Source organism: Vombatus ursinus, unplaced genomic scaffold (assembly GCF_900497805.2).
Source record: "Vombatus ursinus unplaced genomic scaffold, bare-nosed wombat genome assembly UNPS02003292.1, whole genome shotgun sequence".
In the NCBI taxonomy this organism is placed as follows: Eukaryota; Metazoa; Chordata; class Mammalia; order Diprotodontia; family Vombatidae; genus Vombatus; species Vombatus ursinus.
The window spans coordinates 13,613,344-13,634,029 of record NW_020943070.1 but is presented as its reverse complement, the minus strand read 5'-3'; the positions used below and the strand labels follow the sequence as shown (position 1 = coordinate 13,634,029).

The 20,686-nt window shown below is 38.3% G+C and overlaps 1 protein-coding gene across 1 annotated transcript in view; it reads right to left on the bottom strand.

The window, feature by feature from the left end:
* Nucleotides 1-1,004: 1,004 nt before the first annotated feature.
* Nucleotides 1,005-20,686, bottom strand: part of KCNMB4 (potassium calcium-activated channel subfamily M regulatory beta subunit 4) — an 87,291-nt gene continuing 67,609 nt past the window's right edge. Inside the window, exon 3 of the mRNA XM_027873748.1 lies at nt 1,005-1,789. Within this exon, the coding sequence (XP_027729549.1) occupies nt 1,621-1,789 (169 nt within the window). The 3' untranslated portion in view covers nt 1,005-1,620. The remainder of the gene's footprint in view (nt 1,790-20,686) is intronic.

The window sequence follows — 20,686 nt, the reverse complement described above, 5'->3', positions numbered from 1 at the left end:
CAATTGCTTTGTATTTATTTTGTATAAATTTATTTATGTACATCATAGGCAGGAATGAGAGAGTGGCCACAAGGGGAAGGGGACCAGTGTTAATTAATGTTCATCCCAGGGTGTGTTGGCACATCTGTCTCAAGCTCTGTATATGTGCATATGTACTGATATATTTGTATGCTTCTAGAGAAGGGCCTAGTGGGAATGCTTATACCAGGGTGTGCCAGCATACCGTCTCTAAGATGTACATCTCTCACCAGATAGAATATAAGTTCCTTGAGAGTGAGGGACTGTTTCATTTTTGTTTTTGTATCCCAAGGACCTAGCACAGTACTTGGTACATCATAAGTGCTTAATAAATGCTTGTTAGACAAACTCTTTTTACTAACTAGATTCTAAGCTCAATTATTTTCTATTAAAAGAGTATAATTGCTCTCAGTACCTTGGTTGCCTGGGAGCAAAGCCCTAGTCAATCCACATTAGTTTTAGATCTAGTAAATGACTTTAAGAATCCTTAGGATTAATGATCATTCAAGAGTTTGTTTTGTTTTTTTCCTTCTTCCATTAAAACTTTCTTGTCATATTGTGAACAGTAAGCCTCCAAAAGGAGGGGTGGGGAAAGGTCAGTTGCAGGATACTGATGGATGCCCTGCAAGTATCTTGAGTATGGGCATATTAGCCAAGAGAAGGGAGAACCTCCCCTGCCCCCACCTACACACACACACACACACACACACACACACACAATTACTCTGACACAAGGGATACCTAACAAATCCCAACATTTCTGGGAGTGGAAAGACAGTGTCTGAGCCTCTCTCTCTTAATAAGATCTCTAGCAAGAACCAATATTTGGGCAGAGGGAATTCAGTTTTAGGATAATTCTTCCTAATCCACAAACCCATCTTGTTTAAGTGTCACAAAAACACTGGTGCCAACAGAAATGCATTCCTGTTCCAACCTTTAAGAATTAAGGGCTGCTTTTAATGAAAGGAGTGGGATTATTCCAGAAAGATGTTTACTACCATTTTATAAGAGGAATAACGGAGGTTAGTATGGTTAGGTCCAGTTTTGTGCAGAAATCCTCACAGAAAAATGAAACTTTGATCCACAAGAATTAAATGAAGTATAAAAGAACCTTACCTCTCAGTGCTCTGCATTCAGGATAGAAAGCAGACATTAAAAAAGAATCAGACCACTCTGCTTTAATATTTTAAATAGCATTAGTCATGACGGTTTGTATTCTACATCATACCAAGTGGCAGAATGTAGCTTGTTTGTTTGTTTGTTTTCAAATGAAATTAAATCTACAGGATTTTCTGAATGGTCATTTCATACAGCTAAGAGCTAAACACGTTAGCCACTGCTCAGAAATGTCTAATACAACATGTGCGATTCTGAGCCTTTTGGTTGCTCCTTTCTACTGCCTTTGAGGACAAGCCTTCCAGAGATAATTCATGGAACCTTCTCACAGGAGTCCTTGCTGGGAGACTGGCCACACCTGCATTTCCCAAGACACTGAAGAAGCTTTGCAGGGGCTGAGGAGGTGATGAGAAAGACAGCAGTGTATGACACGTTTCCCCTCATCTCCTTTTGATCTTTGGATCCTTTCTCTCGTGCCATTTCCCCTTAGGAGAACTTCCGCTTTTTCAAAGCTTCTGCTCTGACAGCGAGGCTCTTGGCACAGATGGTCAGCACCACGATAAGTACTCCCACCAAGAAGGTCACCACGGGCCAGAGGAAGCAGTGCAATAGGACGATCTCATCATGGGTACGCTTCAGAAGCACATCATCGGGTCTACAGGACAGCAGGGGAAGAGGAAGAGAAAAAAGTCAGTCATGGCATGTCAATTACCCTGGGGCACCTGTCTGGGGAAATTTTCACGCAGGATTCATAACCATATAAGGAAATAATTTCAGAATATAGTCGATGTTATTCTTAATGTGGATATACTGTCAGTTACTGGTGATCCAGTGGTTATTTTTGCTTATGGATTAACCAGGTTTCTTGGTCTAGTGGAAAGAACATTTTCTCAGTTCTATCCATTTGGTTTTTTGTTGTATATTCTGTGCTCCAACCAAAATGGATTACTATCTGACCACAAACATGTCAAACACATGCTCTGAGCTTTCCCAGCTCTTTGCCTGGAAGGCCCTTCTTCCCTTCAACTGTCCTATTAGTCTTCTATTTGGATGTTCCACTGTTACCTCAAATAGCATATCCCAAATGAACTCATGTCTGCTCCCAAAATGGCTCTATCTTATGGCTTTCCATTTCTACTAATGGTGTTGCCATGTTGCTAATCATTCAGACTCAAAACTATGGTCATTTTGGATGCCTCATTCTCCCCCATTCTCCATACTAATTCCCATACTAATCTCCACTGACTCTTCTTCCAAAGTATTCACTAGCATCCATTTTCTCCCCTTCATTCCTGCTCCACCACTGTACTGAATTTAGGTCCTTAACATTTTGTACTTGTTCTAACGGGCTGTTCTAATGGAATCCTAACTGGGGATATTTAGCCTGGTGAAGAACAGACTCAGCTGTCCATGTGTCTGAATAGCTGTTGTAGAGAAGAGGGATTAGACATGGTGGGTTTTGCCCCAGAAGGGAGAATGAGGAACAATGGGTAGAAGTTGTGAAGAGCCAAATATAGGCTCGTCACAAGGAAAAGCTTAATGCTGTGCAAAAGTGCGATGGGCTTCTTCATGAAATAGTGGGGAGTCCCCTCAGTAAGGCTCTTGAAGAAAAGGCTGAATATCCTTATGGGGAGTAGGTTGTAGCGGGGACTTTCTTTTTTTTCAGGGACATTGGACCATATGGCCTCTGAGGTTCCTTCCAATTATGAAATCCTGTGATTCTTCCCTCCAGTCTGTTTCTGTTAATAAATTCAATCCATTTCACTCTAATCAGCTACCCTGCATATGCCACTACAAGATTAACCTTCCTAAATCACAAGGGACCCCAGAGGCTGGCGTGAACCTGAATAGGAGTCCCCTCTACTGAAGACCTGCCAAGCGGTCATGCAGCCTCCTCTTGACGCTCTCCAATGACAGGGAACTTGCTACAACATGAGGAAGTCAATTTCACTCTTGCGCAGCTCTAACTATAGGGTCTTTTTCCCTTATATTGATCCCAAAAATGCCCGTCTGAAACCTCTCCCAAGTGTTCCGTGTTCTGCTTCATGGGCCTGAGCCAAATCCCTCTTCACTTTTTTTTTAAAAATACATAATGCCAGTTACTGTATCATAGGCCCACAGACATAGAGCTGTAAGAGACCTGAAGCCAGCCTATTATAAAATCATAGCTCTAGAACTGGAAGAAAGAAATTTAACAGATGAGGAAACTGAGGCCCAGGGAAGTAGCAAGTTTCAGACATGGGATTTGAATTGAAGTTCTCTGACTCCAGAGCTGGTATTTTTTTCTGTACTTCCCTGGCTCTTCTCATGCTTTCTTCATGTCGTTTTCCCCAGCCCAGATTGATCCCTTCCTCCTTTGAGCTCTACAGCACTTAGAGACTATACCATCCATTTCACACTTATGGCACACAGCACTGTAAAAGACTTTTTGAGAATTTGCACGTTTGTCTCTTGTCTCTACAACTATCTTTTAAACTCCTTGCTGGCAGTGATGGTGCCTTGTCTTCCACAATGACTAACACAGTACTCTGCACGTAGCATAGAATCACAGGATCCTCTAGATGGAAGGGAGCTTAATAATGGCAGCAACATTTATATTTGGCCCTTTAAGACTGCAAAACTCTTTGCACAAATTAATCTCACTGAGTCCTCACAACAACCCTGAAAGGTAGGTACTATAGGTATCCTCTCCGCCTCTTTCACCTATGATTTCACTGGAGTAGGGAATCCAGTGGTGTGGGAACTCCCTCCAAACTCCTTCCACAAAAATAAGTTGAGAACTTAACCACAGCTTACTGTCTTAAAGAGTTGCCTGGGGCACTGAAGGCTTGAGTGACTTGTCCTTGGTCACACAGCCAGTATGTGTCAGAGGCAACATGTAAACCCAGTTCTTTCTGCTTCCCAGTTTGGCTTTTTATCCACTATGCCAAACTGTTTCTCATTGCAGGTGTCACTAGCCTCATTAAAGAGGAAGAAACAGATTCAGAAAGAGTAAATTATTTTCTTGTGGTCACACAGTAAGTTCCTGAAGCAAGCACATCTAGCATTCTCCTCTACACCAATGCTGCCTTTCCGCTATGATACTCTTAGGGATTATTCTGATCAACTTCCCATCCTATGCTTAACACTTTCCGGACACAATATGTTACAAGATGCCATTTTATTTTGGAACAGCTCTAGTTTAAAGTTCTTTAAGTTTTGCTAAAGTATGCCTTTCTGTTTTTTCCTTATCCTTGTCCTAGTTCTACCCTCTACAGCTACCTAAAATAGGACTAATTGTTCTTCCATATGACAGTATTTCAAATATTCAAGTATTTCCCCTTAATTTTTATATTTTTTCCAGGCTAAAAAATCACCAGTTCTTTCAACCAACCTTATAAGCCATGTTTCTAGACCCTTCTCCATCCTGGTCACCCTGCTCCAGTTGTATGCCATCTAATCCCTTTTAAAGCATGGTAGTGATCAGAACCGAGCATAATATTTTAGATATGCTCTAAAGAGGACATAGTATAGCAGAACTATTATGTCCCTTGTTCTGGAATATGTGTGTGTGTGTGTGTGTGTATACACATACATATACACACATATATGTGTGTATATATTGTATACATATATATGCATACATACACATATTCAAGCAGCTAAAGATCCCAATAGCTTTTGGGGGGGGCAGCTGGTTCACATCGTTGACTTGTTGGTTTGCACTCCAACAAATTTCCTAAATTTATCATGACTATCTCATAAATGTGTACTTCTACCTTATGCTTAGGTAGTGGATTTTTTAACAGAGAAGTAGAGGACTTTGAACTTATCCTTTTCATTTTTCACCAGGTAGACACCACCAAGGCTCTGAGAAACCTCATCATCAGGAAATTCATCATTCTCCTGCATGATTGTATCTGTCTTGGTACTTATACCTCATTAGTATCCTCAGTGCCCTTTGCCAATATGACTGGAGGTCTAGAAGGCAAAAAAAAGAACTCTTCCTAAAGCTTCCATTTAAAGAGGGCTTCAAGCCAGCCATAACTTCATTTCCTACCAGCTTAATTCTTTGGACTAGACTCCATCATCCCCTGTGGCCAGGTACCTTCCTCCTTCTCCCCTCCCTTTTTAGCTTCCTTTTAGCTCCCTTTTAGTCTTTCCCTAACAGATTGAGGGCAGGGACTCTTTCTATTTGTATATTAGTACAAGGCCTGACACGTTAGGCACTTGTCTTACATTTTATCTTATTTCTATTCTGCTGAAGTATTTTTGATTACTGGTTCTGTTCCAAGCTAGTGCCTGCTTAAAAAATATTTATTGGCTGATTGACTGATTTGACTGTAAGTCATATGAATAATCTATCTGTCCTGGAGAGGTACATTTTAAGACACAAGCAAAAAAAATATTCTTCAGACCAAGCTGCTTGATTTCACATGTGTTCTGAAGAGGGAGTAGATTAAACAAGGGGACTCAGGTTGAAACAGAATGTTAAAATAATTTGTTTGCAAATTCCATTGGAAAAACAAATGAAGGAAAAGCAGCACTTCCAGATGGAAAATTATACTACAAAGCATAAACTATTTGCAACTGGTTAAAAAATAGAAAAGTAGATCAGAGGAAGAGACCAGGCAGAAACTCAATAACCCAGTGTTTGATAAACCCGAGAAGAAATATTTCTTTGGTAAGAACTCCCTATTTGATAAAAAATCACTGGAAAAACTAGAAATGTTTGGCAGAAATTAAGTTTAGATCAATATCTTATACCATATTCCATAATAAGTTCAAAATGGCCATGTGATCTGAATTTTGAAGGTTGGACCAGAAATTACCACAAAAGAAAACCAGATGCTTTTTTGGACTTTTTTCCTCCAATGGAAGAGCAGAGGGTATAGTTCTCCAAAAAAGAAAACAAACAAAAACCCAAAACAAAAAACAACTCTGCAAGTCATTACCATGATTGCTACAAATCACTTACAAGAGAAATGAAAAAAAAAATAATTCTGAGGTAACATAACCAGCAAATTGGCAAAGAGGATAAGTGATGGGAATATTGTGGTCAGTCTTGGAGTCTATTTCCTTATGCAGCTTATGGCAGATGAAAGATATTGGATTCACAGAGTAGCTTCTGGCCCCACCCCCAGTTTCTGTAGCCTGTCTACTTTCTTTCCATGCAGGTTTAGAAATACTAATCCTACCACATGTTAATAAGTAGGAGTAAATTAGAATGACCACATCTTTCAGTCACATCTCATTCATAGAGAATTCATACAAAATTATAGAGCCATCTTTGTGGATGAAATAAGTAATGTATGTAAAGTACGGCACATGTATGACTCATAGTGTATCAGTCAAGGTAGACAGGCAGAGAACACATGAAAAGGTGGATCCATATGTGTCAGTTCAGTCAAGCATCAGTCAAATCCACTGTTTGGTTGAATTTAGTCAGAATAGTAGATTGGGTGGTCCTGTATGAGATATCGTAACTCCAAGGGGTAACAGTCATCAACTTTATTTGTAAGACTCTGATGATCCCTTGCAGACATGTGCAGCATCTCATCAATTCCCACATGCTGATGAGGAAATGTTTTCAAGCCTAATGTATCTCTTTTTAAAATTTTGCAAAGTCTTAGCCATAGAATTCTGATAAATGCCAATGTCATTGGCAATTTAACATTTTCAAAAAACTATCATCAGAGGTAGAGATGTAAGATACGGTGCAGGCCATGTATCTCATTATTTTTTAAAGGTGTCCAAGTGATCTGACTTTATCTTGAAATACTGTATTTAAATTTTACAACCATAGAAAAACCAGCTATGTTCCATTTAAACAATGTGAGGGAGCATAACCTCCCCAAAAGAAAATGAATAATGCAGAGTAATTTATTAGTCTGTCCTTAGGCAACAACAAAAAACATAAGAAGTTAACTATCAAGAAATGACCATCGAACCTGTTAGTTCTTGTTCCTTCCTTTACCACTCATTCATTCATGTGGTGGCATTAAACATGTGCTAACCTGTGTTATTCTCAGCCATAAAGCAATTGGCAAAATATTATTCTCTCTCTTTTTAAATTTAATTTTGTTACATTTTAAATTCGGAACTGTCTCCCTCCCTCCCCACCCTGCACTTGAGAAGGCCCCCATTTCATGCAGATTTATAAATATATGTAAAATCATACTGCGTGTACTTCTATTTGCCAGTTCTTTTTCTGGAGGTGGATAGCATCTTCCTTAATAAGCCCTTTATAGTTGATTTGAGTATTTATAGTACTCAGAATAACTTCGTTGTTCACAATTATTTTTCAAACAATATTGCTGTTACTATTTACAATGTTCTTTTGGTTCTGCTTAATTCACTTTTCATTATTTCATGCAAGTCTTTCCATGTTTTTCTAAAATCAACCAGCTCTTCATTTCTTTTTTTCTCCTTTTTAAAAATGAAATTAATTATTTTTAGTTTTTAACATTCCCTTTTATAAGATTTTGAGTTCTAAATTTTCTCCCCTTCCCTTCCCTCCCCCCTCTCCAAGATGGCATGCAATCTGATACAGGCTCTACATGTACAATCATACTAAACATATTTCTACATTAGTCATGTTGCGAAAGATCGGAACAAAAGGGAAAAACCACAAGAAAGAAAAAACAACAAGAAAAAGAGCAAATAGTATGTTCAATCTGCATTCAGACTCCATAGTTCTTTCTCTGGATGTGAATAGTATTTTCCATCATGAGTCTTTTGGAATTGTCTTAGATCGTTGCATTGCTGAGAAGACCTAAGTCTATCAAAGCTGTTCATCGCACAATGTTGCTGTCACTGTGTACAATGTTCTTCTGGTTCTGCTCACTTCACTCAGCATCAGTTCATATAAGTCTTTCCAGGCTTTTCTGAAATCTTCCTGCTCACCATTTCTTATAGCACAATAGTATTCCCTTACATTCATATACCACAACTTGTTCAGCTGTTCCCCAACTGATGGGCATCCCCTCAATTTCCAATTCTTTGCCACCACAAAAAGAGCTGCTAGAAATATTTTTGTACATGTGGGTCCTTTTCACTTTTGATCTCTTTGGAATAAAGCCCTAGTAGTGGTGTTGCTGGATCAAAGAGTATAGCTCATCATTTCTTACAGCATAGTACAAAATATCATTCTCAAACAGGACCATCTAAAAGACCTCATCATCCATTGGGAATCCCTCTTCAATTTTGAATTTGTGATTATAATCTTTCATGATAGTGACAAACACCTTTGGAAAGCATATGTATCCCTATTTTATACCTCACTGAATAATAAGAGTGTCGTGAAACAGGTGACCTTTTGTTACATCTTTCAAGTAATCTCATGTAATTTTGACATATGCATGAGAGACACATTGTTGGAAAAATGCCTCCAAGAAAACTTTCTGCTGTAACCAATCAAAAACATTTTATGGTCAATAAACAGAAATTAAAAGTTGCAGCTCTCTCAGTTGTCCCAAAAGACAACGGAAAAGCAACATGGTGGCCATGAGTAAGCTATAGCATATTACCTATAATAGATATCATTGGAGAGATGTATGTCCAGAAAAGGGGATGGGCTTGTCATTTATCAAGAGCAAAGGATAACTAATGGATAGCCAGAATACACTTCTGAGGTCCACACCATGTTAAGAGTTCTAGAGGAAGACCTCCCAGCATTTGGGTGGAATCCTTGTGATTTATAGGAGGATATGGAAAAGAGTTTCTGAGGATGGGGAGACACTGGTAAGTTTCTATCTATACTGCTGGAGAGAGTACCCTCATCAATGAGATCACTGATCCACCAAAATATGGAATTAACCCAGGAACCTTATCTTGTTTTCTTGATGCCTTGCATCTTTTCATATGTGTATCCTCTCTCCCCAACTGAACTGCAAGCCCCTTCAAGAGCAGAGAGTATGTCTTACACATTTTGGTGTTCCCGGTGCCTACCATAGGCCCTCAAAATGGTGACGGCAATGATAATAAAGCTGTTCATTGCTGTTACCTATACCATACTTTGATACTTGGGTGACATCTTGATTTCATCAGTGGAACTCCATTCTCCCATAGGGATTGCATCCCAATTTATACAAGTCCAGGCCATTGTTTCCCCACAAATCTTGCATATACCATGTGAAGTAGAGGCCTTCCTTTCATTAATTGGATACTTCTGGGATCCTGTGTACTTTTCAGTCTGTCCATCTGTTGCTTCTCATTTCCACTATACAACTTGTCCATTTCCTTTTCTGAAAAACGCGTATTTAATAATTTAGTTTCTACCATTTCTTACAGGCAAGTCAACAATGGTAAAATGTGGCAGCCCTCTTCTACTCACTGTGTCTTTTCATCACCCTTGCCATTATTTATAATTTTTATCCTTCCCAGCTTCTTCAGTTGCATATTTTACAACCTCATATTATCACTCCTAGAATACTATTGTTAAAATGATGGGCACTGAGGGCAGGGAGCACTGTGGTATCTTTGTGAGCACTGAGCACACGTGATCCCAATGTGATCCAGTCTCAAAGCCCCTGGAAAAATCTATCGCAAGTCCCTGTTCCAGATACTCCATGCCAAAGCTGTGTAGTACTCCCAGGGGGGATACAATTAGTGCAATGTTGTCTGCAAATAGAAACATTTGTAGAACCTCATTATAACTAGGCAATTCTTCTTGTTTGTATTTTGTATCTTCCGTGATACCTGCAAACATCTTAGATTAACTTGTTTTGCTCTCCTCTATACCCTCCAAGAGAGACAGTGACAAAATGGAGAGAAAGCTGGCCTTGATTTCAGGAAACACAGGGTTCAAGTCTTACCTCTGACACATACTGGCTGTGTGACCCTGTTGAGGTTACTGAGCCTCTCAGTGCACTAAGCAATTCTCTAAGGCTATCAGTTATAGTGTCAACCTGCATTAAAAGAAGGAGTTTCGGGTGACCCTGGGCAAGTCGCTTAATTGCCTTAAAAAAAAAGGAGTTTCCTCATCTGGGAGTTCCCTGTATCAATGAAGTTATGTGTCTAGTCTTTAGCTCTACCTAATTTATACAAAAATTGGCATGGGTCCTCGTCCCTAAGCATTAAAAAATAATAACAGGTTGATATAAATGTAATCTCCCATATACTTATACTGTATCTCTTGGTGATATCAGTATTTCCTGAATTCATTGCCATCGATGAATCATCCTAACATTTGCAAGAGGTTGGAAAAACCTACTTCAGGATGATAATTTTCTTAGGCTCTGAAAGACCGCCCAGTCAGAGAAGCCCTATAGGATTGACGGGAGAGGGAGGCCACATCCATTCTTTGCACACAATTTTCATGTAATTTATCAATGCCGCCAAATGGGCCTTATTCTTCAGAAAATTTCTACTTAAGTGTCATTGCATGGATCCAGGACTTTAAAAGTCTGGATCTATCTGTTTAAATGTCCCCTCTGCAGCCTGCAATCCCTCCTGACTTTGGAGAGATAGCTTATGGGTTGTCTGGGCCAGAAAACTCATCACCTCATGTCCAACCTTCTGGGGATGAACCTGATCAGAGGATCCTGGATAGACTAGTCCTTGGACAAAAATCGCCCAGTCTTTTTCCAGACCAATACTGGAGGCCTTTTCAGTGGGGTAGGAACTGCCAGAGATGAGATATTCAAGTAGAATTTTCCCTAGTGAAGGGGCTATTTTCTTTGTCTCTTTGTACCTTATTACCTAGTACAGTGCCTTGCCCATAGAAGACAATGAATGCATACTGGCAGAACTAAATTTCTTGATTTCTTTTATTTCTACTGTTTCTCACCCAACTATGGACCCTGGGTTTTCCCCATACCAAAATGGCATAGCAAAGGAAATGAGTGATATCAAGGACTAGGAAATAGTGAGATATGAAGGTAAACTGCACTAGAAATATTTTCTAGGAGACAGTTTGTAGAACATTTAAGTAGATGGTAAGTGAATAAAGAGAGAACAGCAGGAAGAAAAGATTAGTAAACAATGGATTCTGACTCAGCTTCTAACTAGCATCAACCTCTTTTCCCCTAAGTATTGCTGTGGGGGAAGGGGTGGAGAAAGGTAAAGAGGAAACTCCAATATAGCAATTGCTACTTCACATAGCAAGCCCAAATTTATTCATTTTTAACTAATCTGAACTTGTGTTAACAGTGTCTTTAGAATAAAAAAAAAAAAACCACGTATACATGTCTCTAAAAGGTGAATTTTGCTGAAAACTCTAATAACCTCTATATTTCTAGATCTCTGTATTTCATTCTGTCCCTAAAGTAGACTTTTTTCCCTTCAATAGGAAAAACTTATTTAAATAATAAAAAATGACTCTTTAATTTCTCTACTCAATAGATGTTCCAGTTCATTAATCTGCTACAGGGATGTGCAAATTAACTGGAATAAAGCAAAATAATCAAATATATTGACACACAATAAACCTAACAACCCACCTACATTAAAAAAAAAAACTTTTGATATGCAGTATATCCTTTTGCCTCAAGCACTTGTTTTACACAATTTGGTATTAAGTTTATAAGATTTTAATGCACATTCTTCATATTCTTTAATTCTTCATTATGAAACCACAATTATCACAATGGGTAATCAGTATACCTTTAACAATCCATTTCCCTAGCCCTAGCCATAGATCTTTGATAGGGCTTACATCAGATAAATTGCCAGGCCAATGAAGCATGTTTATCTCTATCTACAATATGAGGAGGTTGTTTATACTAGATAGCCACTGAGGTCTCTTCCAACTTTAGATCTATGATCAGACTGTAACCTATGATTGTAACAACAGCTAGCATTTATATGCTTTAAGATTTGCAAAATGCTTTACAAATATCATCTCATTTGATACAACAACTCTGGGAGTTAGTTGGTATTATCATCCCCCTTTTACAGAGGAAGAAGCTGAGGCAGATAGAAGTGACTTAGCCGGTACCACACAACTAAGAAGTGTCTGAGGATGGATTTGAACTCATAACTTCATGACTCCAACTCCACTGCTTTATCTACTGCGTCACCTAGCCGCTACTATACTTCAGTACATGGAGAACTTTGTATGATTACTACTTACAAGTATGGCTTCTACTTATTATTATGCTCTGTGTGTATCATAAGATCTAGTATTAAGGGATAGAGGAATAATAAAGTAAGGGTTGAAGTTACAAACTTCTAGCACAAATTATATACAAATAGACCCACGCATATATTTGTAATGTTCATTCCCACATGGGAGGTTCCTCTTTGGTTGTTCCTGCTTAAGCCTATAGAAGGACAGTGTATCACTGTGTGAGTTATCTACCACGGGACTCTAGTTACCTAAATGCAGTATCTGAATTATCCACCAGAGGACACTATCATACCTGAGCCACCAGTCCAGGCCCTGTCAATTATGGGGCCTGGAATACGGTCAGGGCTAGACTGTTCCAAAGAGGAAACAGTTTCTCTACCAGTCACAAAACAGTGCTGAGGCTGTTGGCCACAAGAGGGGGCTCAGTCTACAAAGTTCCAGGATGTACCTACTCCCCCTACCCTCCCACCTCCATCCCCCATCATCAAGACATGAGCTTTGACCCCCATGAAATATTTCACATTTTCAGGTCACTTTCCAATAGACTGGAAACTTTAGCATATGATCATGTGGGTCTCAATACATGGAGGTACATGCTAAAGAAATCTATAAATTAATTTTATCTTGCCTTCCCTACCTCCTAGACCTTCTCTGTAGATGGAAAATCCTCCGACCATTTGTGCTATGGTACATAAAGGGGGGTAGAAAGATGATTCCACTTCCCTGGCTCATGCATTGAAAGATAAGCATTAGCTTAAAGAAAAGCATGAAGAAAATCATCACCCATTCCCTACATATCCCTAGCCACAGGAATGCTGGCAGCTGCATTTTCACTACTTATTTCTACAGTGGTTTGCAAATTAACTAGCAGAAAATTAAAAACAAAACACATGCAATGAGTCCTCTCTATTTCTACAATCACTTGTTTACATGTTTTAGCATTTAGCTCACCAGATGTTGACATATATTCAACACAGTGACACGTGTTCTTTAACATATTGACATATTGTATCTTTAATGAACACTCCATTTAATTAAAACCCATAGGTTTTCAATGGGGTTTAAAATAGGAAAGTTTTCAGGGCCATTCAAGCATATCTATCTCCGTATCTTAGATAAATTTCTTAACCTTCTGTGACATGTGGCCTGATTCAAAGCCAAAGTTTGAAAGAAGATTGGATTTGGGGAAGAAATTATCGATAAGAAGTTCTGTTTTGAACAAGTTGAGTTTGAAATGTCTGTAAGACATCCTGCTTGAAATGCAGTGTTCCTACAGTATTCCAATCTCCACTTGGAATTCTGTAATTCCAGGACAATTCTGTTTCTCAGTAAATCAATACATGTATTTGTCAGAGTTCTTCATTCCCTCCATAGAGGTAAGACTTCCAGGTTCACTGGAAGTAAAGAAAATTCTGCAAAACACATGTTTTGGGTAAATGTTTTACAGTCTGATGAAGATGCCCAAAGCTTATAGACTATCCTGGAACTCCTCTGAAAATGGTTTTGGTATAGTCTTGATTGAAAAAATGAGTTTCATAAATAAAAATTATCTTTTTCCAATTTTCAGTACTCTGGTCTTGGCTCAGGTCCATTACAGGTATTTAGCAACAGTTGCCATTTCCTTCTCCAGCTCATCTTACAGATGAGGAAACTGAGGCAAACAAGGTTAAATGACTTGTCCAGGGTCATACAGCTAGCAGGTGTTTGAGGTTGGATTTGAACTCAGGAAGAGGAGTCTTCCTGACTCCAGGCCAGGCGCTCTATCTACTGCATCACCTTGGTGCTCTGGAAAGTGTTTAACAAAATAAATAAAATACAATACAACATAGATATTGCTAATTTGTGATTTTCTAAATCAATATGTACCCACAGGGTCCATTTCTATGAGTTTGACACCACTGTTGAAAAAGAATCATTAATAACCCCTCCAACTGCTAAATCTTTCTGAAAGTCTTTGCTGGTTTTCTAAGGATTAATTAGTCTATTTCAATGGCAATACTGTAGTTTATCACTTCTTGGCTTTGCTTTTTCTTTTCAACCACACTGACCACAGTATCCTTTTTATTTCAGGGTAGTTTATCCTGTTTCATTGAGGGATTGCATGATTCTTGGAAGCCCTGACCTTCCCATATCAGTGACTCCTGCAATATTTCTAGTAGTCATTGAACTGTGTTCTTTAAGAGCTACAATTTTTGCAAGTTGTTAAATCCATTCTATAACAAAACAAAAGAGAGCAGTGAATCCCTACGTATAATGGCATGAAACACTGTACTTCACTGATGAGAACTAAAGGTGTGGAAATTAGCTCAAAATATGGCTTCATCTTAAGTTCAGAAGAACCTATATAGCATAGTGTCAGTATGTACCCACACACACGGCTATGGCTGTCACAAAATGAAACCATATAAAAATTATTGTGTTCCAAGTAATCACACACTGCTGTGTGTGATTCACAATGATGCTTTAAAAGTGGTCCTTTGCACCAAAATTATAAGGAATTTTTATCATATTTTCATTAGGTCTTCAGCGGACTAAGTGAATACATTCACCTTTCTTTTATTCTCCACTTGGCCTGCTTTCTAACAGGAAGCTTTCTGATAATTCCATTAGGAATCTTTTATAAAGGAAGATGGCTTTGGACTTCAGTTCCTTTTTGACTGTATAAGCAAAAACCCCAGATATTCCTTGAATAAATATGACAAATTATAAAGAAATTTCTGTAAACCTTAAAGTGTTACATATATGTGGAGTTATTATTATTATTATTATTGTTATCCTTAGTCAATGAATTGGATAAAAGGACATGACAAGATCCAAAATATGATGTATTGATATTTGGATTGTGCTGAGGTGTGATGAAGCTATAGATAACAGGTAAAGGAGATAGTTAACTTTGAATGAGGGGCTTTGAATATGTTAGTGCCAACTTCAAGGGAACCTGTAAATCATTTGTTGAAACATTAAGAACGTATACCTACCTCATCACTAGTCAATGCTCATCATTGATAATATAAAACAGCTAAATGAACCTGGGACATTGGGAGAATTGTGGTGCCTTCAACATAAACAGAGAAGCCTGAAAGAAGGGTGGAATTGGGAGAGAAATTATCCACAATAAGTTCTGTTTTCAGACAAGTTGAGTTTGAAATATCTGTGACATCTAGCTTGAAATGTTCAATAGGAAATTAATGATACAGGATTGAAGCACAGGATTGACTGGTGGTAGATATATAGATATACAAGTCATTTGCATCAAACTGCTAATTAAACCCACAGGAGCAGACAGGTCACCAAGAAAGAGAATGCAGAGAAAGAAGAGGGATCAAGACAGAGACTTGGGGAACACCTACAATTAGAGGGCATAATATGGATAATGATCCACAGAAGAGACAGAAGGAATTTTGACAGGTATGAAGAGAAGCATGAAAAAACAGTGTCATGATAACCCAAAAGGCGAGAGTATTCAGGAGTGGACCAGAGTCAGCAATGTCAAATGCAGCAGATGGTTCAAGAAATATGAGACCAAGAAAAACTGTGAGCTTAGCTTATTAGGAGATCATTAGTAACTTCGGAGATAAAAGTTTCAATTGTGTGATGAGCTTGAAAGCCAGATTTCAAAAGAATGAATAAGAGGAGGAAGTGGAGACAAAGAAATAAGGTAATGACTACAGACAGCTCTTTTCCAAAAGTTTGGAAGAGAAAAGGAAGAGAGATATGGGATGGCAGTATGAGTGGATGGTAGGACTTAAGGACGATTTTGTTAATAACGGTAAAATTTTTTAGTTAAATTATTTTGATTTATCAACAATCACTTCCATAAGCTTTTGAGTTTTAAATTTTTCTCCCCCTTTCTCCTTACCTCCCTCCCCAAGATGGCCTGCAATCTGATATAGGCTATACATACACATTCCTATTAAACATATTTTCACATTAGTCATGTTGTAAGGAAGAATTAGAACCAATAGGAGGAATCACAAAAAAGAGAAAACAAAACAAAATAGAAGGGAAAAATAGCAAATAGTATGCTTTGATATGCATTCAAACTTCACAGTTCCTTCTTTGGATGTGGATAGCATTTTCTATCACGAGATCTTTGGAGATATCTTAGATCCTTGCATTGCTGAGAAGAGCTAAGTCTATCAAAGTTAGTCATCGCACAATGTGGCTGTCACTGGGTATGACGTTCTCCTGGTTCTGCTCACTTCACTCAGCATCAGTCCACACAAGTCTTTCCAGGTTTTTCTGAAGTCTGCCTGCTCATCATTTTTTATAGTACAATAGTATTCCATTACATTCATATACCACAACTTGTTCAACCATTCCCCAACTCATGGGCATCCCCTCAATTTCCAATTCTTTGCCATCACAAAAAGAGCTGCTATGAATAGTTTTGTACATGTGAGTCCGTTTCCCATTTGTATGATCTCTTTGGGACACAGCCCTAGAAGTGCTATTGCTAGGTCAAAGGGTATGCATATTTTTATAGCCCTTTGGGCATAGTTCCAAATTGCTTTCCAAAATGGTTAGATCATTTCACAACTCCACCAACAATGCATTAGTGTTCCAATTTTCCCACATCTTCTCCAACATTTATCATTTTCCTATTTTGTCATGTTGGCCAATCTGATAGGTGTGATGTGGTACCTCAGAGTTGTTTTGATTTGCATTTCTCTAATCAATAGTGGTTTAGAGCATTTTTTCATATGACTGTGGATGGTTTTAATTTCTTCATCTGAAAACTACCTGTTCATATCCTTTGATCATTTATCAATTGGGGAATGATTTGTATTCTTATAAATTTGACTTAGTTCTCTATATATTTTAGAAATGAGGCCCTTATCAGAGACACAGGTTGTAAAAATTCTTTCCCAGTTTTCTGTTTTCTTCCTAATCTTGGTTTCACTGACTTGGTTTGTGCAAAAACTTTTCAATTTAATATAATCAAAATAATCTATTTTGCATTTCATAATTTTCTCTACCTCTTGTTTGGTCATGAATTCTTCTGTTCTCCATAATTCTGACAGGTAAACTATTCCTTGCTCTCCTAGTTTGCTTATAGTATCAGCCTTTATATCTAAATCATGAACCTATTTTGATTTTATTTTGGTATATGGTGTGATATTTTGGTCTATGCCTAGTTTCTGCCATACTCTTTTTTCAGTTTTCCCAGTAGTTTTTGTCAGATAGTGAGTTCTTATCCCAGAAGCTGGGGTCTTTTAGTTTATCAAATAGTAGATTACTACAGTCATTGACTATTGTGTCTTGCATACCTAACCTGTTCCACTGATCCACCACTCTGTTTCTTAGCCAGTACCAAATAGTTTTGATGATTGCTGCTTTATAATACAATTTAAGATCTGCAATGGGTGGGCCACCTTCCCCTGCATTCCTTTTCATTAGTTCCCTTGATATTCTGGACCTTTTGTTATTCCAAATGAATCTTGTTATTAATTTTTCTACCTCTATAAAATAATTTTGTTGGTAGTTTAATTGGTATGGCACTGAATAAGTAAATTAGCTTAGGTAGAATTGTCATTTTTATTATATTAGCTCAGCCTACCCATGAGCAACTGATGTTTTCCCAATTATTTAGATCTGACTTTATTTGTGTGAAAAGTGTTTTGTAATTGTGTTCAAGAAGTTCCTGGGTTTGTTTGCATAGGTAGATGCCTAAATATTTTATGTCTACAGTAATTTTAAATGGAATTTCTCTTTCTATTTCTTGCTGTTGGGCTTTGTTGGTAACATGTAGAAATGCCGATGATTTATGTGGGTTTATTCTACAGCCTGCAACTTCACTAAAGTTGTTTATTATTTCAAGTAGTTTTTTACTTGATTCTCTAGGTGATTGCTTTGTTTCTTCTTTGTCTATTCTAATACTTTCAATTTCTTTTTCTTCTCTTATTGCTAAAGCTAACGTTTCCAGTACGACATTGAACAACAGTGGTGATAATGGACATCCTTCTTTCACCCCCGACTTTTTTGGAAATGCTTTTAGCTTGTCTCCATTACATATGATGCTTGCTGAAGGTTTTAGGTAGCTGCTACTTATTATTTTAAGGAAGATTCCATTTATTCTTATGCTTTCGGGTGTTGTATTTTGTCAAAAGCTTTTCTGCATCTATTGAGATAATTATGTGGTTTCTGTTAGTTATGTTGTTGATAGGATCAATTATACTGACAGTTTTCCTAATATTAAACCAGTTAAGGGCAATTTTTTTAAGGAGGGAAGAGGACCAGACATGTTTAAAAGGAGAAAAGAATGAATCAGGATGGAAGAGAAAATGGAAAATGATGTCATGGGTTGGGTGGAGTGGGGTGTTGAGATGGAGAGAAGGGGATAAAATGGAGTTCAGTTTGAATGGCTTCAAAATTTTCAGAAAAATAAGAGCAGAGGTCCTCAGAGAGGTAATCAGGAAGGGGGAGGAGGGAAAAGGTTTAAAAAAGCTGCTGAGCAGAGTGAAAGAGGACATCAATTAAGGAGAAATAAAAGGATTGCTTTGCTCTTGTGATCATCCAATTGAATTTGGATAACAAATATTTATAGTGGATCCAATTAACCCAGTCATATGACTTTTTTCAGCTCCATAGATCACCATGTGATAAGGGGCACAGGTAGCAGACGGTGGGAGAAAGCCATTGATTAGTGGTGATAGAATAAGAGTGCAAGTGATTCAAGCACAGATGACAGTGTACAGTTAAACTGGTTAACTATAGGGTTGAGATTGGAAAGTAAAGAAAATAAAATCAGAGTAGGGGTAATATCTTAAGAAAATACTGAGAGGCAGAGGGACTGGAGGCCAGGATGAGGCTGAAGAATATGTTTAGGCAGGACCAGGCATAGGTGGTTATGGTCAGATAGAGAAATGTCAGACTTTCTGATTAAAGAAATGGATAATAGTGAGTAATGGTGAGATCTAAGCTGTGACTTTCCCTCCATATAGCTGAGGTGGAAAGACGGAGTGTTCTGAGATTTAAGGATACTGAAGAACTAGGTTAGGAAGGCTAAGGGAACAATAATACAAATGATAACATCACCTATTACAAGGACAGGATTTGGGAAAGAGAGGAAGATGGTGATCTAGTGATTAATTCCTTGGGGTAAGAAGGAGAATGACCTGTAGTCTGGGATCTTAGGCATTTGGTGAATCTAAACACACACACACACACACACACACACACACACACACACACTTTCTTAAGAGAAAGGAGAAATTGGGGAAGATTTGTAATTAATTTTATTGTTGTTTTATTTGTTTAGTCGTATCCTACTCTTCATGACCCCTTGTGGAATTTTCTTGGCAAAGATACCAGAAGGGTTTGTCATGTCCTTCGCCAGCTCACTTTACAGATGAGGAAACTGAGGCAAACAGAGTTAAGTGACTGGACCAGGGTCAGTCTGAGGAGTAAATGTCTGAGGCCAGACTTGAACTCAGGAAGGTGAGTCTTCCTGACTCCAGGTCTTGCGCTATATCCACTGTGCCACCTAGCTACCCTTGTAGTTCAAGAAAATATGTAAATCTGTGTAAAGCAGGCACAGGGATTGAACATTTGATTTCACTGATACAGGGAACTCCCAAGTGAGGGAACTCTATCAATAAAGGTTATGATTCTAACTTACAGTCTTTGAGATGCCAAAAGCATTGAGTGTTTAAGTAACTTGCCCAGGGTCACACAGCCTGTGTCTTCATCTCACTTTGAATCCAGATCTTTCTAGTTTCATGGCCAGTTCACTATCTACTATGTCATGTTGTCTTCTCTAACAAAAGTAACTTATGTAAATTGAGAATGTGATTTTTTAAAACTAATCCTAGAATGCAGGTTTATATACATTCCTCCAAAGAGGATGTAATTAGATTATAAATCTGCATCTCTCCTAGATCCTGTGGGCTGAATTCACCCACAATTCTGTGACCTTACAGCTCTGAGCTCCAAAACACGATAATGAAAAGGAGAAAGAAAAGAAGTGAAAGTGAAGAAAGATCAATTAGTAAGATTCCAAGGCTCTGCAGAATGGAGATGCTCATCTACATTGATAGAGCTCAGTGGGGAAGAGAGGAGGAAGATGAGAGTGCTGTTGTTTGCAGGAAAGAAAGGAATGACTTCTAGGAAAAAATATCACTTCCAGGATTAAAGATCTTAGAGGAAAAGACATGGCCAGACAGCCATGAAGGAGAGAGAGAGAGCAGAAATACAACCTCCTCAGCCTAGACACCTAACAAGCAGACAGACGTCAAGTTACAGCCTGATCTAGAGATCCGCCTGGTCAGAAAATAAAGAGGAGAATTACACTGGCCTAGCATGGCAAAAGAAAATGAGTCCCGTGGTCAGTCTTCCCTACATAGCATTCTTCTACATTACTCCTGGTCTAGTTAGGTAACATTTAAGAGTCTCAACAAAAACAACACCTCTCTCTTGTTAGATTCTTTATAGCCTGCTCCTCCTCAGCTTCCAGTGAAGGTTGAAGACAAAATTTTAACTTCTTCCAAACCAGACAGTGAG